At 41.6% G+C, this 25,016-nt stretch overlaps 1 protein-coding gene across 1 annotated transcript; it reads right to left on the reverse strand.

The window, feature by feature from the left end:
* Window positions 1-7,656: 7,656 nt before the first annotated feature.
* Window positions 7,657-7,992, reverse strand: LOC138879182 (uncharacterized). Its single transcript, XM_070158776.1, has one exon. The coding sequence runs from the start codon at window positions 7,990-7,992 to the stop codon at window positions 7,657-7,659; it is 336 nt and encodes a 111-aa protein (XP_070014877.1).
* Window positions 7,993-25,016: the final 17,024 nt, after the last annotated feature.

Below are 25,016 nucleotides of genomic sequence, written 5' to 3' on the forward strand. Positions count from 1 at the left end.
TTGAGGGGAAGGGGTTAGACACCTCTCGTGGTCCACAACAGTGGGTCCTGGCCGAACTCAAATTGTGTGAATTAGTCTTATAAACAAATAAAGCAAATATAGACAAGTTGCATTTAAAACATGGGGTAAAAGGAGTCCTAGGTTTTTTAGCCTACAGGATCACATCTGTACAATGCTTGGTAATCGTCCCCAAGTTGGGGTGCTACGCATAGCATTAGCGCACATGTCATCATATCCTTTTATTACCCAATTACCCCACCCTTAGTGGTTATATAAGCGCTTTTAATTAAACGAACTCTATGCGTGTATTACCCGTCCCTTCCTTGTGGCCCTGGAGGTATTTAGGACCTCTAATTTAGGAAGTTCTAGACTTTTCTAAGGTACTTAAAGAAGAAAAATCTAGGCGACAATCAAAACAATTAGGACAGTCAAATAAAGAACAATTAAGGGGCTCACGTTTACCTCCACAAATAAACAGACAATTAGCACGTCTCAAACAACAGATTTCAGATATTTCAGAAATGTCATAGAACATGATATCTAGATGAGCATGACAAATAGAGAATATGCAGTATTGTGTTAAGGCGAAGCGATAAAGACCTAATCAGTTTGCCTACTGATTTTTTAGAACCTGCTGAATCTGGGCAGTCACAAATAAGCAAAGCATAGTTTCACAGTTTTTATTAGACCTTGATTACCTATAGGCTTGCCTAAGAATGGGCCTGTGATACCCTATAAACATGTTATCTAAATGCAATAAGAATTCTGGAAATCAGTTTAGAACAATTTTAATTTATTAAGTCTTATATGCATGTTGGTCTAGGTACTGAATATTACATGACAGAACTAGTTTATACATATTCATCTCTAAGACATCTAAGTGTTGGGATCGTTTTTAAACAATTTTTTATAGACATGATAGTTATTGAATCAAGCGATGTAGATGTGGTTTAAAAGCAAATACAGTCCTAAAACAGGATCTCTAATGCACAAAAAGAATGTACGTTTCTTATTAGGCAGAATTACAGGAATAACTTAATAATAGGATTTCTAGATGATCATGATTATGCAGAAAATATAATTTCATAATAAATGAGGTAGTGTGCCTATAACAGGTTGTCCAGTATGCCAAGTGATCCAAAAAAATGGTTTCTAATGCAGGCAAACATAGTATAAACCTAAAGCATGATTTCTAATGCAAGTAAGCATAATATAGACCTAAATGCATGATTTCTACCCGGTTTCCCCAAAAAAATTATATAAGAATTCCCCCATTTTACTAATTTCCCCAATATCTATTTACAAAGATTATTATTACAGACCATAGAACAAATGAATTACAGAATAAACCAAGCTATGCTATAGGGAGCCTGAATATAGGCCCAAAGGATAAACCTGGCAAACCAGGCTTTCAACCAGTCTCAAAATGTCATAATCTCATAGTGCACCCAATGATATCCTGGTGTGTCAAAGTTCCCAAGGGCCTCAGGGACCCCAGGCAAAGCTCATACCAAGGTCCCTTTTAAAGAGAAGTAGTTATTTGTGAAGTGTGGAGAGGCGAGCCCCAGTGTGCCAGAATTCGGAGGAATCTCATGGATTCCTAGGCAGTACACACATTGGAGGGGCAGGAGCCTAAGTATTCTAAGAGTAAGAGTGGGAGAGAGTGTTTGAAAGAGTGAAAAATAGTTTTACGAAACAATTCAGAAGTAAAACAATTCAAGGGTGAGCATAGTTTAACAGGGGAAAACATTTAGGAGGGAAAATAGTTTTAAAAGTAAAGGCAATGATAGAAGTGTGAAACAGTTTAGAGGTTAGGACATATCAGGAGTGAAAAATAGTTTAGGAAACATTTTAAATAAAGGTTTAGCAAACCCAAAAATAGAACATAGTCATAAAACATCAAGGCAAAGACTCTCATTCATCTTAGTTTATTAACTGTTCATAGATGAGCATATAGTCACATGCAAAGGGGTAGCAGGGCTGGGGAGTCATATTGTGAGAGGTGGACATTTTAAGAGCATGCTAGTGGGAAGTAGACATAGGTCCAGTAAATATACAGACTTGCTAAAAGCAAAAGCACATATGTTTGGCTGAACAGGAGTAAACAGGTTGAAAACAAGACACATAGGTTCAATCAAGCAGAAGTAGGCATGCCATTGTAGTAAACATATAAGTAGACATACTATTGCAACATACACATTAGTTTGATTAAGCAGGAGGAAGGCATGTTAATCATAAGGAAGAACATTGAACAACATGAAGCATATAGTCTAATTGAATGGCAGTACACATGCTGATTAGGAACAGTAAACATGGAGCACATAGGTTTAATTAAAGATAGGCACGCCAATAAAAGATCCTACTGGTTTAATAATAGAAGTAAACATGCTGATAACAAGGCACATAGTTGAATCAGAATAGTAGTAGACATGCTAAGCAGGAAAACATACAAGTTCAGAAGAAGGCATACTTATTGTAAGAAAAACATATAGGTTTAATTGAATGGCAATAGTGAGAGCATACCAGTTATGGAAGCAGAAGCAGAAGGTAAAGTAGGCAGGATTCAACAGTCTAGTTTTGGCTTTCAGCCAACTAGACAAGCAATGAACACAAGTAGTAGAAAGAGATGAGAGCAAAGTTTGTGTGTGAGTGTGTTTGTGAACTATTGTTCGTGTTTGAAGAATCAGAATGAGAGGGTATATATATCACTTAGTGTGGTAAAACAAATAAGGTAAAGAAGAAATCACAGTCTGTAAAACAATCAAATAAAATCAATCAGCCAATTAGAGGATCAATTCTTGTGGAAAATCCGGAAGAGACCCCTTAAATTGGGGAGAGTCAATTAACGGTACAGAACTAGGGCTCAAATAAGGCAAGTAATCAATATCATACCATATAGGGAGTCAGTCAAATCCCCAAACCGTACTGATAATTAATTAAGGCAAATGTAATTAATCAAGGTCACAAAAAGGAAACAAATAAAAAATCCCAAAAAATATTAATTTTAACAGGAAAACTATTCGAATCCCTAATAGAAATAAATCAGTAAAAATCCCAATGAATATTGATTTTAATAGGAAAAAATTATTCAAAACTTAAAATAAAATCAATCAATATAACTGGTTCACAAAAATAAACACAATAACGGAAAAAATTGAAGAAATCAGTATATCGCACATAATCAACTAGGGTTTGAACACGAAAATTAGTTAAGATAATGAAGGAACAATTTATTAAACACTGAGAACTTAGAAAAATCATTGAAGAAAAGTTTGAGATGAACCCTCGTTTAGAAAGAGTGATTAAAAATCGAAATAATCAATTAAAACAAGAGATTTTTGAGGGAAAATGTTTACTAATACTCGAATCGTCTCAGATCTGAGAAGAATCGATAGTAATAACTAGGTTTTTTCTAGAAAATAATAGAGATGAAGAGAATCGGTCAAAAGACCTATGGATTCGTAATAGAAACAAGAAGAAATCCTCACTTACAAACGAAAATGGCACGAGACAGGCAAGTTTCAAACCAGAACCCGTTGGGTTTCCTTGAGATCTTCTTAAGGACCCATGAAATCAAAGAGCCATGGAGTGTAGGAGACCAAGGGTAGTCGGAGAATGCACAGGAGCACCATAGGAGGGAGGTTTATGCCCGTGACGGCGACTAGTGTTAGGGTTAGGTTGAGAGAGAGTTGAGAGATGAGGGAACGAAGGGTGGCGGAAATGAAAGAAATGAAGGGGTTTAGGGGGTCGTTTCGGATTAATATGGTAAGAAAGAATAAGGGCCGTTGATCCCAAAGATCAACAACTAGGATTAGAAAGGGGTCTGGGTCGGGTTAGGTTTAATTGGGTTGGGTCTGATTTGAATTGGGCTTGGGTTAAATAAATTGGATTAGGGGGTCCGATTTTGGATGTGAATTAGGGGCTGTTATTTAAATACCCATTTTACTAATTAAAATAATTTTAAAAATAGTTAATAAAATGATAAAAAATAGTTTTCAAGCATGAAGATGATTTAAAATAGTTATTCAATATTATAAAAATAAAAGGTCATTTTTTATATAGATAAAGTAGTTATGCATATGTCGGGGCTATTTTTGCAAAATATGCAATCATAGTCTTAAACATTATAAAAAAATGCAATTGAAATGTTTTAACACTCATATAAACATAAATGATGAATTTAGATGATTAAATCATCATAAAATAGTATGAGGGATCGTTTTGAACATTTATATAATTAAAAAAATTCAAAAATAAATGGATTTAGGGCCTTTAAAAATATTAAAAAAATTGTAAAACACTTGTGCATGTTTGTAAATGCATGTACAATATTTTAAAAGTATTTATACAAAAAATTTAAAATATATGAGGGAAAAATTGGGTAGCAACAACTGCCCCTCTTTATCCAGGAAGGATGAAAGAGTTTTCAGGTAAAGAAATAATGATCGATTTTGACCGAATGGGTGTTTTGAAAAATATAGGTTGAACCCTGGTCTCTGAGCTGCCTACATATCCCTAGTTTTACAGAAATTAGGCCATGTATAGTTCTGGACCCACCGGTGAATGAGTCCGATGAAGTTGTTATAGGAATGATAGCTGGTTTCAGCAAAGGTTCTTTTGTGAAGGGTAATGTCGGATGGAGTTATGGTTGCGAGTCTGGAGTGTAACGGATGTATTATAGGACAGATAGCTGGATATCACAGAGTAAGATGGGTAATTGATGGGAATCAGTTATAATGGCAAAGTGAAAATGGTATGAGCGGAAACCGGAGCAAAGACTGCTCCTGTTTGAAGAACGGTTACCTCCTGGATTACTTGCAAAACTGAAAACATAATGCATGCGAGTATATAGATGATGCAAATTCCCTTTGGACCATGAAAGATTGTTTTTGGATAGTGCGGATGACGTCCTCAGACTATGATATCCTGGGCCATGAATTGCGAGATAAGAGATTCGCAGGCCATGAAATAATGTTCTCGGGCCGTGAGGATGGTGCATCTGAATCATGACGCCTTTGAATAATGATGTGCTAGCATTGAGAGATCCTCGGGCCATGGCATGTTGTCTTCAAGCTATGAGGATGATGCCTTCGGACTATGACGCCTTTGGACAAGTTGGCTATATGTCAGCTCATGAAGTGCAGAGATATGATACCGAAAGTGATAATAAGACAAAGCTTAGTCTTGTGCGGAGTTTGGGGGCAGAGCTTAGCCCGAGGGAATAAGATAATGCCAAGTATAGAATAGAGTAACATTCATGCAGGGAGGGACAATGCTTAGTCCCATGAGAAGGTAGTGCTTAGACTTATGCAAATATGGAGGCAGGGCTTAGCCTCATGCGAGATTTGAGACAAAGCTTAGTCTTATGCAAAGAGAAGGGAGTGCTTAGCCTTATGCAAATATGGAGGTAGGGCTTAGCCTCATGCAAGATTTGAGACAGGGCTTAGTATCATGCAAAGAGAAGGCAATGCTTAGACTTATGCAAATATGGAGGTAGGGCTTAGCCTCATACGAGATTTGAGACAGAGCTTAGTCTCATGCAAAGAGAAGGCAGTGCTTAGCCTTATGCAAATATGGAGGCATGGCTTAGCCTCATGCAAGATTTGAGGCAGGGCTTAGTCTCATACAAGGAGAAGGTAAAGCTTAGACTTATGCAGATACGGAGGCAGCGCTTAGCCTCATGCAAGACTTGAGACATGTCTTAGTCTCATGCAAAGAGAAGGCAGTGCTTAGGCTTATGCAGTGAACAGGTAGCGAGTAGGAGTAGAGTATTTTCTTAGCTGGAGATATATTTGCGTCTGACAGTTTGATTGATAGTGACTTTGATATGTGTATGTTTGCGAATACTTCTATTATGTTTACCATGCCTACATCAAAAGGAAAATGGTGAGTTTTGTAAGGGGAGGTTGGTTCGTGCCTTTGTCTGCCGGCTTTGCTCCACTCTGTTCTGGAGGCCTTGTTTGAGTTGCCCTGAGTAACACCTAGCTGTCATGGAAATAGAGTTTTCGAAAATATACACTTATTGATGAAAATAGAGTTATTCTAGAAAACATAGTGAAATATCAAGTGATTTAGATGAACTAGTGACTGTAACACATTTCACAGACATTGCAGCTTTCTCGTATTAGAATTTTGAGGGTCCTCCTCAAAATTCTACCCCAGTTTGGTAAATGATCTTTCGGCCATTTGCATGCGACTAAATTTGCTGACCTTTCTCTAGAATTTTGAGAATCCAGTTTCTTAACAGATTTCTGACTTTCTGGCTTATGAAGGTGTTGGCTGGACTCGCTCCGGAATTTTAAGGGTCCTCCTCAATTCTGTCGCAGTTTCTGGTTCTGGGTGAAAATGAAAATTTTATTATGATATGACCGAGCCCACAGGGCTGCCTACGTATCCCCTCTTAAACGGGACTTAAGTCAAGCATAGTTCAATTACATCAGATGAATAAATATAAACAATCTAAACATAGTATCTCTTGACTGCGTCTGAATTGATTGGTTTTGGCCAAACTTCTTCGTCTATTTATGCAAGTATGAGTGCTCCTCCTGTTAGCACCCTGTGAACCATGTAGGGACCTTGCCAGTTGGGGGAGAATTTCCCTTTGGCTTCATCTTGATGCGGGAAGATCTTCTTCAGCACCAACTGTCATGGCGCAAACTATCTTAGTTTGACCCTTTTGTTGAAAGCTCTAGACATTCTATTCTGATAAAGTTGACCGTGACATACTGCATTTATTCTTTTTCCATTTATAAGGGCCAGTTTCTCATAGCGGCTCCTTATCCATTTTGCATCGCTAAGTTCGGCTTCCTGTATGATCCTTAAAGAAGGAATCTCTACATCGACTGAAATGACAACTTCGGTACCATAAACCAGTAAATAGGGAGTTGATCAAATTGACATGCGGACTGTAGTGCGGTACCCCAATAGAGATAAGGGTAACTTCTCATGCCATTGTTTGTGGTTTTCTACTATCTTCCTTAGTATCTTCTTGATGTTCTTGTTAGCAGCTTTTACAGCTCCGTTCATTTGAGGCCTGTATGCTGTAGAGTTTTTGTGCTTGATTTTGAAAGTTTCACACATGGTTTTCATTGCATCACTGTTGAGATTGGCGACATTATCGGTGATAATGGACTCAGGAACTACGAATCGGCAAACAATACGATCCTTAACAAAGTCTGCGACGACTTTCTTGGTTACAACTTTGTAGGATGCAACCTCTACCCATTTTATGAAGTAGTCAATGGCCACTAAAATGAACATATGCCCGTTTGAAGCAGTGGGCTCGATCGGACCAATGACGTCCATTCCCTAAGCAGTAAAAGGCCAAGGTGCACTTGTTGCGTTGAGCTCATTAGGTGGTACCCTTATCATGTCTGTATGTACCTGACATTGATGACATTTCTGTACGTACCGGATGCAATCCGTCTCCATGGTCATCAAAAAATATCCGGCTCTGAGTATTTTCTTGGCTAGAACAAAGCCATTCATATGTGGTCCACAAGTTCCAACATGTATTTCTTCGAGCAATCAGGAAGCTTCCTTTGTGTCAACACACCTTAACAACCCTAGATCAGGGGTTCTTCTATACAGGGTCCCTCCACTTTGGAAGAAGTGATTGGATAGCCTCCGCAGCGTGCGTTTCTGAGTGTGATTTGCCTACTCTGGATATTCTTTTCTTGCCAAATATTCTTTGATGTCGTGAAACCAAGGTTTTCCATCCGTTTCTTCTTCAACATAAGCATAGTAAGCCGGTTGATTATAGATCCTCACCGGGACGGGATCAATGAAATTCTTGTCTGGATGTTGTATCATTGATAACAAAGTGGTCCGCGCATTTGCAAACTCATTTTTAATTTTGGGAACATGCCGAAACTCTATCTTTGTGAATCTTTTCTTCAATTCCTGCACATGGTGCATATATGGCAATATCTTGAAATTCTTGGTAGCCCATTCTCCTTGAACCCAATGTACCAGAAGATCTGAATCACCCATTACTAGTAACTCCTATATATTCATATCGATGGCCAGATTGAGCCCCCATGATGCAAGCCTCATATTCCGCCATGTTGTTGGTGCATGGAAACCTAATCTTCGCGGACACAGGATAGTGTTGACCTGTTTCTGATACCAAAACTGCTCCAATGCCCACTCATTTAAAATTTGCAGCTCTATCGAAGAACATCTTCCAACTATCGTAAGCTTCAGTAATGTCTTCTCCTACGAACAATACTTCTTCGTTAGGAAAATACATTTTTAAAGGTTCGTATTCTCCTCCCGTAGGATTTTCAGTAAAATAATCTGCCAATGCCTGTCCTTTGACCGCCTTCTGAGTTACATAGACGATATCGAATTCACTTAACAGTATCTGCCACTTGGCTAACTTTCCAGTCCGCATGGGCTTTTGAAAGATGTAATTCAGAGGGTCCATCCTGGAAATGAGGTACGTGGTATAGGCACAGAAGTAATGCCTCGTCCAGGTCAAAGCACAACAAGTGCACTCTAGCAGAGAGTATCGTGCTTCATAGGGTGTGAACTTCTTACTCAAGTAGTATATGGCTTGCTCCTTTCTCCCTGTCTCGTCATGTTGTCCCAAAACACATCCGAAAGCTCCATCTAACATAGATAGATAGAGTACCAAAGGCCTCCCAGGTTTCGGCAGTACTAGGACTGGTGGTGTGGACAAGTATTCCTTGATTTTGTCAAAAGCCTTCTGATAATCTTCGGTCCAACTTGTTTCAACATCTTTTCTCAACATCTTGAAGATGGGTTCACATATGACTGTGGACTGTGCTATGAAGCGACTGATATAGTTGAGACATCCTAGAAAGCTCATCACGTCCTTTTTGCTCTTTGGTAGCGGTAACTCTTGAATAGCCTTAACTTTGGATGGGTCAAACTTGATCCCGCTGACAATAAATCCTAATAGCTTTCCTACGAGAACCCCAAATGCACATTTTGCAGGATTCAGTTTCAGGTTGTACCTCCTTAGCCTGCCAAAGAACTTTCTCAAGTCTGCTATGTGATCTGCGTCCCTCTTGGATTTGATAATGACGTCATTAACATACACCTCTATTTCTTTGTGTATCATATAATGGAAGATGGTTGTCATGGCTCTCATGTAAGTAGCCCCAGCATTCTTTAGACCAAATGACATCATCTTATAGTAGTACACCCCCCATGGTGTAATGAAAGTTGTTTTCTCTATATCTTCTTCATCCATCCAGATCTGGTGATAACCCGCAAAGTAATCTACAAAGGATTGGAGCTCATGCTTGGCGCAATTGTCGATCAGGATATGTATATTTGGTAGTGGAAAGTCGTCCTTGGGACTTGCTCTGTTTATGTCTCGATAGTCAACACATACTCTGACTTTTTTATCTTTTTTCGGAACTGGTACGATGTTGGCTAGCCAGGTTGGGTACTCGACTACCCTGAGGACTTTGGCCTTAATTTGCTTAATGACTTCCTCATTAATTTTTAGGCTCATATCTGGTTTGAAATTTCTGAGTTTCTGCTTTACTAGCGGACATGTTAGATTGGTAGGCAATTTGTGAGCCACTATGGATGTGCTCAAACCGATCATGTCATCATATGACCATGTGAAGATATCCTCATATTCCTTTAAGAACTGAATGCACTCCTCTTTCTCTGTCGGTGATAAGTGAATGTTTATGTGAGTCTCCTTAATGGTTTTAGCGTCTCCCAAATTTACTACTTCAGTTTCGTCCAGGTTGGACTTAGGCTTATTCTCAAAGTTTACCACCTCTCGGACAATTTCCTCATGTATTTCATCTTCTTCCTCTAAGTTACTATCCTTATGTTGCATTGTCTCATTACATGTCACAATCACCGGTTCATCAGGAAAAGTAATAATAACATTGTAGAAAGAAAAGTGTGAAAGATAATAATGAATATTAAATAGCAATGCATTGATTGGAAATTGAAAACATCCAAAACAAGTACGGCTCGATGAATCGAGCAATTATTTTGAAACAAGTGAGTCCTTAAAACGAATTTACTGAAAATATCTTAAATGCCTAGGATGGCTATAGAAACAAATCAGGCTAATTGCCAAGCTACCCAGGGACTCGGCGGCCTGGGATGGTGTGGCGGTCCAATTCTTGAGAACAACTCCCTTTCTCCACAGTCTGAAGGGTGAGGCCTTCTTCTTCCTCCTCCTCCTCAATTATCACGTTGCAATCCATATTTTCATCTTCCAGGAATAAGTTTCTCAACCCATCCAAAGCTTCTTCCTTTACATATCCCCATATTGTATCAACCTGGTGAAAAGTATGACTCAGGTGTGGTACCAGTTGCTCGAGAGGGTAATAAAGACCACGTCATGAAGGCGACCAATCATTATACTCTTGCCATGTATACTGGTATCCGAGCCCAAAAGTTGTGGCATGGGTTTCAGCTGTATTGGTTTAGTAATGCCCTGGAGATTCTTCCCAATCCCCTTACCGAGTTCATACCCCGACCATACCACTATGCTTTCTATTTTGTTACTCCACCATTTGTCTTTCTTAACCGCATTAACATGTTCGATGTGGTGATAAGTTTCCCCTCCTAGCCTTCTTTTGTTCTCGATAACCGGGATGGTTTGACTGGTGTAAATAGGATTACTTCCATCTCCATAAATGATCACCTCCTGATGATTCCATTCAAACTTCACGGCCTGATGTAGTGTGGAAGCCACAGCCCCAGCGGCATGTATCCAAGGTTGACCCAACAGAAGATTGTATGTAGCTAATATGTCAAGCACTTGGATATCAACATCGAACCAAGTTGGCCCCATCTGCAAACAAAGATTAATTTCCCCAATCGTGGCCCTTTGAGACCCATCAAATGCTTTCATATAAATGCTTCCTGTCCGTATCTTATGGAAACCTTTGCCTAATTTTTTCAGAGTAGTCAAAAGACAAATGTTGAGGGTTGAACCCCCATCTATCAGGACCCTGACAATGAATTTATCTTCAAACTGCACCACGATGTGCAATGCTCGGTTGTGACTTAAACCTTCGGGCGGTAATTCATCCTCGTGGAAAGTAATCTTATGACTCTCTAGCACTTGCCCCACCATTTTTGCCATTTCTCTGCAGGTGATATTGTTGGGAACATAAGCTTCATTCAACACCTTCATCAAAGCATTCTTGTGCGCCTCTGAATTTTGCAATAGTGATAAGATGGATATCTGAGCGGGGGTTTTGTTCAGGTGATCGACAACGGAGTATTCTCTCGCCAATACTTTCCTCCAAAGATCATCCGGTCCAGTTTCAATGATAGGTTGTTTAGTATCAGTCTCCTTTTTTGATCCTCGCAGGTGTTCATGTGTATTAGATCCTTCCCGTTCTGGTCATTCCTTGTGCAACATTAGATTCTTTCATTTTTGCTTTTCCTTTTCTCCTAGCTTCGGCAACGTAATCTTAAGGTATCGCTTTGGAATTAAAAGGAGGTGTGGTTGATACCATCATTGTGAAAGGTGTGACCACTTCTACCTCAAATGGAGTAGGTGTGGCTGTAGGTGGAGCTATCTCTACCTTAAATGGACCCAATGCAGTTTCCTCAACCTCGACTGACGACTGCATCTGTACTACAATAGGAGTGAGTGTGACTACAATTTCAAAGTCATCACCTTCCTAAATAAGCCCGATTGACCCCTCAGGATCCTATTCTTCATCTATCTTTATCACGTGTACCTCATCACCCCTATGATATGAGAGAGGATTGTTATGGATATTGGGCATAGCTTCCTTTGCTTGTATGACCTTGTTGTCAATCAATGTCTGGATCTTATCTTTCAATGTTCGGCATTCGTCAATGGTGTACCCCTTCATATCAGAATGATATGCACAGGTTTTGTTTGGAATGACCCATTGAGATGAGTTCTCCATTGCCATAGTAGGAATAAGGGTGACATAACCAGCTGCCTTCAACCTTTCATACAGCTGGTCGATGGGTTCAATAATAGCAGTGTATTGTCTGGGTGGTTTACGGTCAAAGTTAGGTCGGGGTTTCTAGTAATTTGGACGAGTTGGAGGTGAATGATAGTAGGACGGCTGGGTGTTATAAGTGTGATGAGCAGTGGAGGGTTGAGAATATCTGGGAGATGAGGGTTGGTATGTGGGTGGAGGTGTTTGGTATGCGGGTGGAGGTGTTTGATATGTGGGTGGAGATGTTTGATATGTGAGTGGAAATTTTGGGCCTTGGGCCACCATTACTGCCCCCACTTCTCTTTTCTTTGATATGCCACCTGATTGTAATGCTTTGTTCATGGCCTATAGTGCCTCGAAATTTGTCACCATCCCGCTTTTGATACCTTCCTCAATTCTTTCTCCAAGTTTGATGATATCGTAGAACTTGTGATTCTCAATGACCATTAGCCTTTCATAATATTGTGGGTTCTGTGCCCTGACAAAGAACTTGTTCATTTGTTCTTCTTCTAGTGCTGGTTTGACCTTGGCTACTTCTGACCTCCATCGAATAGCATACTCACGGAAGTCTCAGTTGGCTTCTTCTTTAAATTCTAGATGTAGAAGACATCCGGTGCCTTCTCCGTGTTGAACCTGAACCAGTCCATAAATTTTGATGCCATACTCACCCAATTGGCCCATTTCTTAGGGTTCTGGCTTATGTACCAGGACAGGGCATCTCTAGTAAGACTTCTCATGAAGAGCTTCATTCAGATCCTTTCATCTTTTCCGACCCCCACGAGCTTGTCACATTAAGTTCTCAAATGAACCTTGAGATCACCTGTTCCGTCAAACATTTCAAACTTGGGAGGTTTGTAACCCTCCGGCAGTTCCACGTCTGGTTGTATGCATAGATCTTCATAATTTAGACCTTCTATCCCTTTGTCTTCTTCGACACCCTGAACTCGACTTATCAGTTTCTTAAGTTCCTCGGCCATGTTCTTGATGAGCAAGTCCTTCTCAGCGGATTCTAGTGTATATGAGATTGGTTGAGTAGAGTGAGGTACGATTTCCACGTATATAGGGTTGTTTTGGTGAGTGCTAAGGACTTGGGTGTAGTGGTGATCGTTGGTTGAGTTTTGAGGATCAGGAACGGGTTGTGGTGTGTTTTGAGGAGTGTGATAGGTGGTGGCTCGTGGGTATTGGATTGGTTGATGATGGTGTTGTGGTGGAGTTGGTATTGGTAAGGGATTGAGATATTGAGGTGGAGTTGCATATTGATGTGGTACGGGAGGGTTTTGTGGATGCTGGTTAAGTGTATTTTGGGGAGGCACTGGGTTTTTTGGTATTTTGTTGGTTGATATCGGGGACGTTGAGGGTGAGGGAGAGGTTTGCTAAGTTGTGGACCTACTGGAGTTCTCCCTGTAACTTCAGTTTCTGTTCCAACCGTAAAACTAAGTCTTTTGGTGCCGGATTACTTCAACCGTCTGAAGTTTCTACATTCTCAGCATTTTCCTTTTGAATACCACTTAAGTCATCCATTTTAGTTTTCGCTATGCTTCTCATATTACTTGGAGGAGGAGGAGGTGGAGGGCCTTTAGATTTGGTGTGATATGCTGATGAATCTAGGATGTGCGAACCAACCTTAGGAGATGTGAATATAAAGAATAAAGAAAAACAAAAGGTAAACAAGTCAATAAGGGTTCTGAAATGTTTGCAGTATTTAAACACATATTGTGGGAATGTAAATTTGTGTCCTAATTTGGGAGTCTCGTTGTGCCTGAGGTAGGCCTAGCGACAAATAGATTTGGAGAAATTCAGTGCCAATAATTGTCTCATTTCATTAATGTAAAGACAGACGACCCAAAACAACATTAAAAATGATAATTTTACTAATGACACTTGGCCTTATTAGATTTGAAAAGCAAGTAAAACTAATCTATTTGGTCCCAGAAGGACCCTCTCTAGATTGGATGCTCTTGTCGATCAGTTCCCCCAGTTTGCACAGGTTCAGTAGTAAGAATGCCCTTGCCAAATGTCCTCATTCATTTCCCTCAGCGTTCTGGCAATCAGTGACTCTTTTTCTCATTTTCCCTTCCAATTCAATCAGACTGTACTCCAGATATTCCAACTTTTCGCTAGATTTTACAGCCCTCTCTTCCACTCATTGATCATTTCAATGTCGGCCTTATGCTGCTCCATATGCTCAACTTCAGACTCACGAATTCTTTTGCGTAATTTGTTATACTTCACCTGTGCTTCAGTAACTTCGTCTATGACCCTATTTCTTGGACCAACCTTTGGCTCGAAGATTCCTGCTATGTTATCATCCAACCATGAGGGGTAGAAGTATGTATGACCCGCATGATATCGATCCGGATCGATAGTATCATTTTCCACGATAATCTTCAAGTGCCACATGTGTTGTGCTTCATCTTTATATGGGATGGCACCCTAAAGGTCGGCTATGAAATGACTCATTTTAGCGATTCGTGGTATGGCCTGTCTCCTACCTGCCTGTCTCATAACCCTAAGGGGAGCATAAGGGTATATGCCCCTTAACCCAATCAGTACCAAGTGTGGAGCATCCCTGGATCTGATGATGAACTCGTCGGTAGGGAACCACTCGAACATCCATTGAACCTGGTCCTCGGCCAAATTGTTGAAAACCTGTACCCATCCTACAATGTTCTCCAGTTGAGAAAATCTATCTAGTATATAGGTCATTCTTTTGGGATGGTGGAAGACTATATGATCATTCCACGGCCTTCGCCGAAATTTCTGATGGTATTGGCCCTTTTGGAGATATTCTAACAACCAAACTTGCTGCAACAAATTGCAACCCTTGAAGAATTGGAACCCTTTCTGACAACATTCCAAAGCCCGGTACATGTCTGCAATGATCATAGGGACAATGGTATATGTCTTCCCCTCGATCCCGTCCATCAAAGTTTGGTCAGCCTGGTATGGATTCAGTCTCCTTGGATCGGGAATACTAGCATGCCCAAGAAACACACAATAAACACAACGACCCTGCGATGAATCCAATCCAAGGAGGTGATGGAGAATTCATCATCAAAAATACAGTAAGACCTGTTATGACTGTATCATTCGTAGAGGAAGTCGAAAGGTATGTAGGAGTCTTTCAGGTACTTTAAATCATCATTCTTCTTTAACCCCATCATCTTAAGAAATCCCCTAGTGGTATGATTTTCAGGTACCAATAGACCAGGGCTATCCCAAGGCAACCCAACAAATCTATCACGACCCGGATTTTCCACCCTCAAGGGTCATGATGGCGCCTACTAATGTGAGCTAGGCAAGCCAAATTATTGAACAGATTACCTTTATCCATTTTATACCCTTTTAGCATTTATAAAGCAATAATGTGAAAAACAATGAAAATTTCATTAAGCGGAAGAAATGTAGTAAAATATCTGAAATATGAATCTAATACAACTGTTTAAGCCTTAATCACCCAGAACTGGTGTCACAGTACCACAGACGATCTAATAGTGCTAAATACAAAGTCTGAAAATAATGACATCACTGTTTCCGAATCAAAGAAATGAAACAGGAAATAAAGGATAGAGGAGGTGACGCCAAGGCCCGCGGATGCCTGCAAGACTACCTCGGGTCGCCTGTTGGACTGAAGGCAGCAACTTCACTGCGGTACGAAGTCTACAACACTGGGATCTGCACAAAATAGTGCAGAGTGTAGTATCAGCACAACCGACCCCATATGCTGGTAAGTGTCTAGCCTAACCTCAGCGAAGTAGTGACGAGGCTAGGACCAGACTACCAAATAAACTTGTGGAGTTATATCATAAACAGTGAAATAGAGGCAGATAGATGCAATTAAACTTGGGCAGGGGAACCATGCTTCGGGGAATAACAGATACAACAGAATATCAAGAGAATATAAAGAAACCAAAATCCCATTACTAACACGGATAAGGAAAACAAATGCAGAGTTCACTTTCATTTCATATCTCGTTGCAGGCGTGCAACCCGATCCCATTTCATGTATCTCGTTGCAGGCGTGAAACCCGATCCCATTTCATATATCTCGTTACAGGCGTGCAACCTGATCCCATTCACATAGCTCATTGTAGGCGTGCAACCCGCTCCCATTTCACATATCTCATTGCAGGCGTGCAACCCGCTCCCATTTCACATGTCTCGTTGCGGCGTGCAACCTGCTCCCATTTAATATATTTCTATGGCGGCGTGCCACCCGATCCCATTTACAAATCAACAACAATCACAAGAGAATCCCGGCAAGGGAACAATTATATTTCAATAACATCCCGACAAGAGAACAATAATATCAAGACAACATCCCGGCAAGGGAACAATAATGATAATAACTTCCAGGCAAGGGAATAATAAAGTTAATAACATCCCAGCAAGGGAACAATAATGATAATAACATGTGAATCTCAATAAACCACAATGGAGTCATAAAAACTATATTACAAGACTCACGGGCATGCTTGACACCGACGTATAGATACTCATCACCATGCCTATACGTCGTACTCCACAATTAACACGTAGAAAATAAGACACAACTCCTAATCCCTCAAGCTAAGGTTAGACCAAACACTTACCTCGATGCCACGAACACAATTCAAGCATCTACTATCACTTTACATCTTGATTCCACCACCCATTCGCTAGTATCTAGCCACAAGTTACTTAATTGCATCAATAAACGCTAAATGAATCAATCCCTATGCATGAAAATGAGTTTTCCAAAGTTTTACCCAAAAAGTCAAATATTGCCCTCGGGCCCACATGGTCAAAGCCCGAGGTTCGAACCAGAACCCAATTACCCATTCCCCCATGAACCCAAATATATAATTTGTTTTGAAATCAGACCTCAAATAGAGGTCCAAATCCCCAATTTTTGAAAAACCTAGGTCTACCCAAAACACCCAATTTCCCCCATGAAAATCATTGATTTTGAGTTGAAATCATGTGAAAAGATGTTAATGATTAAAGAAAACGAGTTAAAATTGACTTACAATCGATTTGGAAGAAGAGATGTTCTTGAAAAATCATCCTAGGGAGTTTGTGTTTTGAAAGGATGTGAAAAATGGTTGATTTTCGGCTAAGTATAAAAATTACAGGTTGCAGGTATGGGAATTGCGAACCCCGACCTCTGCTATGTTCGCATTTGCAAAGGGGGTTCTCGCATTTGCGAGTTGGGAAATGCGAACAAGGGATCACATTTGCGACAAGGCCTTCGCATTTGTGAGCCAGGCTTTGCAAATGCGAAGCCTGCAGGCCTGCAACGCACAACTGAAAGTCTGCAATCCTCAAGTCCAAATATTCACCCTGTGGCCTATCCAAAACTCACCCAAGCCCTTGGGGCTCCAAACCGAACATGCACACCAACCTAAAAACATCATTCTGACTCGCTCGTGCATTCAAATCACTTGAATAATATCAACAACTATGAAGTTAGCATCAAAATCATAAAATTTTCTTAAGAACTTCAAATTTCCAATTTTCTCAAAAATGATCTAATTCACGTCGTTTCAAGTCCATTTCTTACCAAATTTCATATACTTATCTTAAATCACATATAAGACCTGTACCGGGCGCCGGAACCAAAATACGTGCCCGATACCATCGAGTTCTAATTACAATACATTTCCAAAACTCATGAACAATTTCAGAAAACAATTTTCTTTAACAAATTCATTTCTCGGTCTTGGGACCTCGGAATTCGATTTCGGGCATACGCCCAAGTCCCATATTTTCCTACGGACTCTCCGGGACCGTCAAATCACGGGTCTAGGTCCGTTTACCCAAAATGTTGACTGAAGTCAAATTAATTCATTTTATAATCAAAATTTATCATTTTTCACAGATTTTCACATATTGGCTTTCCGACTACGCACCCGGACAGCACACGCAAATTGAGGTGAGACAGAAAGAGGTTTTTAAGGCCTCGGAACGCAGAATTCATTTTAAAAACAGGTGATGATCTTTTGGGTCATCACATTCTCCACCTCTAAAATAACTGTTCATCCTCGAATGGACAGAAGAAGGAAGTACCTAAGTTGGGGAAAAGATGGGGATAACGGCTCCGCATATCAGACTCGGACTCCTAGGTTGATGCCTCACTAGGCTGACCTCTCCACTGAACACGAACAAAAGGAAAACTCTTCGCTCTCAACTGACGAACCTGCCGGTCTAGAATAGCTACCGGCTCCTCCTCATAAGACAAGTCCTTGTCCAACTGGACAGTGCTAAAATCTAACACGTGGGATGGATCGCCGTGATATTTTCGAAGCATGGACAACTGAAACACTGGATGCATGGATGATAAGCTCGGCGGCAATGCAAGTCTATAAGCCACCTCTCTCAGTCGATCAAGAATCTCAAACGGGCCAATGAACCTAGGGCTAAGCTTGCCCTTCTTCCCAAATCTCATAACGCCCTTCATAGGCGACACTCGAAGCAATACCCGCTCACCGACCATGAATGCCAAATCAAGAACCTTACGGTCGGCATAACTCTTTTGCCTGGACTGAGCTGTACGAAGCCTATCTTGAATGATCCTGGCCTTATCCAAGGCATCCTGAACCAGATCCATACCCAACAACCGAGCCTCTCCCGGTTCAAACCATCCAACCGGATACCGACACTGCCTACCATATAAAGCCTCATAAGGAGCCATTTGAATACTCGACTAGTAGCTGTTGTTGTAAGCAAATTCTGCTAAAGGCAAAAACTGATCCCACGAGCCTCCAAAGTCAATGACATAAGCTCGGAGCATATCGTCCAAAATTGAATGGTCCGTTCGAACTGCCTGTCCGTCTGAGGATGAAATGTTGTGCTCAACTCAACCCATGTGCCCAACTCTCGTTGAACTGCTCTCCAAAAATGAGAGGTAAACTGCGTATCTCAGTCCGAAATAATAGACACGGGCACACCATGAAGACGAACAATCTCCCGGATATAGATCTCAGCTAACCTCTCGGAAGAATAGTAGATTGCCACAGGAATGAAATGCGCTGACTTGGTTAGCCTATAAACAATAACCCACACTGCATTGAACTTCCTCTAAGTCCATGGGAGTCCAACAACGAAGTCCATAGTGATACGCTCCTACTTCCACTCAGGAATCTCAATCTTCTGGAACAAACTACCAGGCCTCTGATACGTATACTTAACCTGCTGACAATTGAAACACCGAGCCACATATGCAATGATATCCTTCTTCATTCTCCACCACCAATAATGCTGCTGCAAATCCTGATACATCTTCGCGGCACCCGGATGAATAGAGTATCGGGAGCTATGGGCCTCCTCTAAAATAAACTCTCGGAGTCTATCCACATTAGGCACACAAACTCAACCCTGCAATCTTAAAACTCCATCATCACCTAAGGTAACTTGCTTGGCACCTCTGTGCTGCACCGTGTCTCTAAGGACACACAAATGGGGATAATTATACTGCCGATCACAGATACGCTCCAATAAAGAAGAACGAGCGACCGTGCAAGCTAACACACGACTGGGCTCAGAAACATCCAACCTCACGAACTGATTGGCCAAAGCTTGAACGTCCAAAGCAAGCGGCCTCTCAACGACTGGAATATAAGCAAAACTGTCCATACTGGCTGACTTCCTACTCAAAACATCGGCCACCACATTGGCCTTTCCCAGATGATTTAAGATGGTGATATCATATTCCTTTAACAACTCCAACCACTTTCTCTACCTCAAATTCAACTCCTTTTGTTGGAACAAATACTACAGACTCTTATGATCTGTGAATACCTCACATGCCATGCCATACAGATAGTGCCTCCAAATCTTCAACGCATGAACAATGGCTGCCAACTCCAAATCATGCTCTGGATAGTTCTTCTCATGAATCTTTAACTGCCGTGAAGTATGGCAATGACTTTGCCATCCTGCATCAACACCGCACCAAGTCCAATAAGAGATGCATCACAATAAACTGTATATGGCCCTGAACCTGTGGGCAAAACCAACACTGGTGCCGTAGTCAAAGCTGTCTTGAGTTTCTGAAAGCTCGCCTCATACTCGTCCGACCACCTGAACTAGGCACCCTTCTGGGTCAACCTGGTCATCGGGGCTGCGATAGATGAAAACCCCTCCACAAACCATCGATAGTAGCCTGCCAATCCCAAGAAACTCTGGATCTCTGTAGCTGATGCTGGTCTAGGCCAGTTCTTGACTGCCTCAATCTTCTTTGGATTAACCTGAATACCCTCTACTGATACAACATGACCCAGGAATGCAACTGAACTCATCCAAAACTCACACTTAAACTTAGCATACAACTGACTATCCCTCAAGGTCTGAAGAACCACTCTAAGATGCTGCTCGTGCTCCTCCCGGCTGCGGGAATAGATCAAAATATCATCAATGAAGACTATAACAAATGAATCCAAATAAGGCCTGAACACTCAGTTCATCAAATCCATAAAAGTTGTTGGGGCATTTGTCAACTCGAATGACATCACCAAGAACTCATAATGCCTGTACCGAGTGCGAAAAGCTGTCTTAGGGACATCAGATTCCCTTCTCCTCAACTGATGGTAGCCCGATCTCAAGTCAATCTTTAAAAATATCTTAGCCCCTTGAAGCTGATCAAACAAATCATCAATCCTCGGTAATGGATACTTATTCTTGATTGTAACCTTGTTCAATTGCCAGTAATTAGTACACATTCTCATCGATCCATTCTTCTTCTTAACAAACAACACCGACGTACCCCAAGGCGAAACACTAGGTCTAATAAAACCTTTCTCAAGCAAGTCTTGCAACTGCTCCTTCAACTCTTTCAACTCAGGCGGGGCCATACGATACAGCGGGATAGAAATAGGTTGAGTGCCCAGAGCCAAATCAATGCAAAAGTCAATATCCCTATCGGGAAACATACCCAACAGGTCTGAAGGGAATATCTTAGGAAACTCACGAACAATGGACACATAATCAATAGAAGGAACCTCAACACTAGAATCACGAACATTGGCCAAATAGGCCAAATGCCCCTTCTCGACCATACGCCGAGCCTTCACGTACGAGATGACACTGCGGGTAGAATGACCAGGAGTCCCTCTCTACTCTAAACGAGGTAAACCTGACGAGGCTAAGGTCACAGTTTTGGCATGGTAGTCCAAGATAGCGTGGTAAGGTGATAACCAGTCCATCCCCAATATGACATCAAAATTAACCATGTCCAGAAGAAGCAAATCTACACGAGTCTCAAGACCTCCAATCACAACTATACAAGAACGATGGACTCGATCTACCACAATAGAATCACCCACCGTGTAGACACATAAACAGGAGCACTCAAGGAATTACTATGCATGACCAGGTACGGTGCAAAATAAGATGACACATAGGAGTACGTAGATCCTGGATCAAATAAAACTGAAGCATCTCTGCTACAAACTAGAACAGTACCTGTGATAACTGTATCGGAAACCTTAGCCTCGGGCATGGCCGGAAGAGCATAACATCGGGGCAGGGCCCACCACCCTAACTACATCTCTAGGATGGCCTGCTGTTGGTTGGCCTCCACCTCTAGCGGCCTGGGCTCCACCTCTAATACCTCTACCTCCACCTCTATCACCTCTACCCCCACCTCTAGTGGCTGGGCGGGATGTGGAACACTCGGTGCCTAAACCATGGCACGGGAACCCTACTGCTGAGAACTGCTCGGTGCTCAAGGGCAATATCTAGCAATGTGCCTCGTGTTGCCACAAGTAAAACAAGCCCTCAGCTACTGGGGCTGATGACCCTGGAAACTCTGAAGCGGCAGTGCACTAACAAGAGCTAGTGGTGCACTGTAGGACTGCTGATCCGAATACTACATATAAGAACCACGACCACCTGAAGCACCGTGAGAAACTTGAAGTACTGACTGAAAAGGCTTAGGAGGATGGCCTCTACCATACAAATCCCTACCTCCAGACGAGGTACCACTGAATTGGCTTGAATGATGAGGCCTTTTGTCAGACCCCTGACCACCTCCCTTTGATAGAACCATCTCTGCTCTCCTGGCCACATTGACCACCTCCTAGAAAGAAATCTCACTCCCTGTCTCCCTAGCCATCTAAAGACGAATCGGTTGAATAAGTCCATCAATGAACCTCCTCACCCTCTCTATCTCTCTCGGTGGGAAGTATGATAAGAGCATGATGAGCCAAGTTGATGAATCTGGTCTCATACTAGGTAACAGTCATAGAACCCTACTGGAGACACTCAAACTGCCTCCGATAGATCTCTCTCTGAGTATTAGGGAGAAACTTCTCCAGAAATAACTGAGTAAACTACTTCCAAGTCAAAGCTGGTGGTCCGACTAGTCTAGCCAAGAAATAATCTCTCCACCAAGTCTTGGCGGATCCAGACAAGCGAAAAGTAGCAAAATCGACCCCATTGGTCTTAACTATCCCCATGTTCCTGAGAACCTCATGATAGCTGTATAAATAATCCTGGGGATCCTTAGAAGATGCACCGCTGAAAGTAGTAGTGAAGAACTTGGTGAACCTGTTCAACCTCCACAAAGCATCGACAGACATAACTGCTCCATCACCGGTCTGAGCTACCACACCCGGCTGAACTGCTCTAACTGACTGAACTGCTGGAGTCTAGAACTGGGGAGCTACCTGCTCCGGAGTGCGAGTAGCAGGAGTCTAGGCTCCTTCTCCAGCCTGAGAGATGGCTGGTGCTAAAGGAAGCAAGTCTGCCCGGGTGACACTCTCCATAAGGCCCACTAGACGAACCAAAGCATCCTGGAGTACGGGGGTAGCAATAAACTCTTCTGGGACCTGAGCTGGGCCTACCAGAACTATCTGGGCTGGAACCTCATCAGCAAAGTCAATCTGAGGCTCCGTCGTTGGTGTTGCTGCTCTAGGCTGAGCTCTGCCCCAACATTAGCCTCTAGCATGGCCTTGGCCTTGGCCTCGCCCTCTGCCCCTCGTGGGAGCTGTTGTTGAGGGCTCGGGCTGCTGGTTAGTGGATGAAGAAGCGCGTGTTCTCGCCATTTGCGAAAGAACAGAGTAGAAATTCAATTAGCATTGAGAAACCAAACCGCATGATAGGAGAGAATAAATGTGGAGTTTTTCCTAACTCTGTAGCCTCTGGGGGATAAATACAAATGTCTCTGTACCGATCCCTCAGACTCTACTAAGCTTGTCTGTGAACTGTGAGACCCATGTAACCTAGAGCTTTGATACCAACTTGTCACGACCCGGATTTCCCACCCTCGGGAGTCGTGATGGCGCCTACTAATGTGAGCTAGGCAAGCTAAATTATTGAACATATTACCTTTATCCATTTTTATACCCTTTTAGCATTTATAAAGCAATAATGTGAAAAATAGCAGAAATTTCATTAAGCGGAAGAAATGTAGTAAAATATCTGAAATATGAATCTAATACAACTGTTTAAGCCTTAATCACCTAGAACTGGTGTCACAGTACCACAAACGATCTAAGAGTGCTAAGTACAAAGTCTAAAAATAATGACATCACTGTTTCCGAATTAAAGAAATGAAATAGGAAATAAAGGATAGAGGAGGTGACACCAAGGCCCGCGGACGCCTGTAGAACTACCTCGGGTCGCCTGTTGGACTGAAGGCAACAACCTTACTGTGGTCCGAAGTCCACAACACTAGGATCTGCACAAAAGAGTGCATAGTGTTGTATCAGCACAACCGACCCCATGTGTTGGTAAGTGTCTAGCCTAACCTCAGTGAAGTAGTGACGAGGCTAGGACCAGACTACCAAATAAACTTGTGTAGTTATATCATAAACAGCGGAAATAGAAGAAGATATTTGCAATTAAACTTGGGCAGGGGAACCATGCTTCGGGGAATAAGAGATACAACAAAATATCAAGAAACCAAAATCCCATTACTAACACGGGTAGGGAAAAGAAAAATGTAGAGTTCACTTTTATTTCACATCTCGTTGCAGGCATGCAACCCGATCCTATTTTATGTATCTCGTTGCAGGCGTGCAACCCGATCCCATTTCATATATCTTGTTGCAGGCGTGTAACCTGATCCCATTTCACATATCTCGTTGCAGGCATGCAACCCGCTCCTATTTCACATATCTCGTTGCAGGCGTGCAACCCGCTCCCATTTCATATATCTCGTTGCAGGCGTGCAACCCGCTCCCATTTCATATATTTTCGTGTTGGCGTGCCACCCGATCCCATTTACAAATCAACAACAATCACAAAGAATCCCGATAAGGGAATGGTTATTTTTCAACAACATCCCGACAAGGGAACATCAAGACAACATCCTGGCAAGGGAACAATAATGATAATAACATCCCGGCAAGGGAATAATAAAGTTAATAACATCCCGACAAGGGAACAATAATGATAATAACATGTGAAGCGCAATAAACCACAACGGAGTCATAACAACTACAATACAAGACTCACGGGCATGCTTGACACCGACGTATAGATACTCATCACCATGCCTATACGTCGTACTCCATAATTAACACGTAGCAAATAAGACACAACTCCTAATCCCTCAAGCTAAGGTTAGACCAAACACTTACCTTGATGCCACGAACACAATTCAAGCCTCTACTATCGCTTTACCTCTTGATTCCACCACCAATTCGTTCGTATCTAGCCACAAGTTATTTAATTACATCAATAAACGCTAAATGAATCAACCCCAATGCATGAAAATGAGTTTTCCAAAGTTTTACCCAAAAAGTCAAAATTCGCCCCCGGGTCCACATGGTCAAAACCCGAGGTTCGAAACAAAATCCGATTACCCATTCCCCTACGAACCCAAATATATAATTTGCGAGGTCCAAATCCCTAATATTTGAAAAACTTAGGTTCTACCCAAAACACCCAATTTTCCCCATGAAATTCATTGATTTGAGTTGAAATCATGTGAAAAGATATTAATGATTGAAGAAAACGAGTTAAAATTGACTTACAATCGATTTGGAAGAAGAGTTGTTCTTGAAAAATTGCCCTAGGGAGTTTGTGTTTTGAAAGGATGTGAAAAATGGTTGATTTTTGGCTAAGTATAAAAATTACAGGTTGCAGGTTTGGGAATTG

This window comes from Nicotiana sylvestris, chromosome 10, assembly GCF_000393655.2.
Source record: "Nicotiana sylvestris chromosome 10, ASM39365v2, whole genome shotgun sequence".
NCBI classification, from domain to species: domain Eukaryota; kingdom Viridiplantae; phylum Streptophyta; class Magnoliopsida; order Solanales; family Solanaceae; genus Nicotiana; species Nicotiana sylvestris.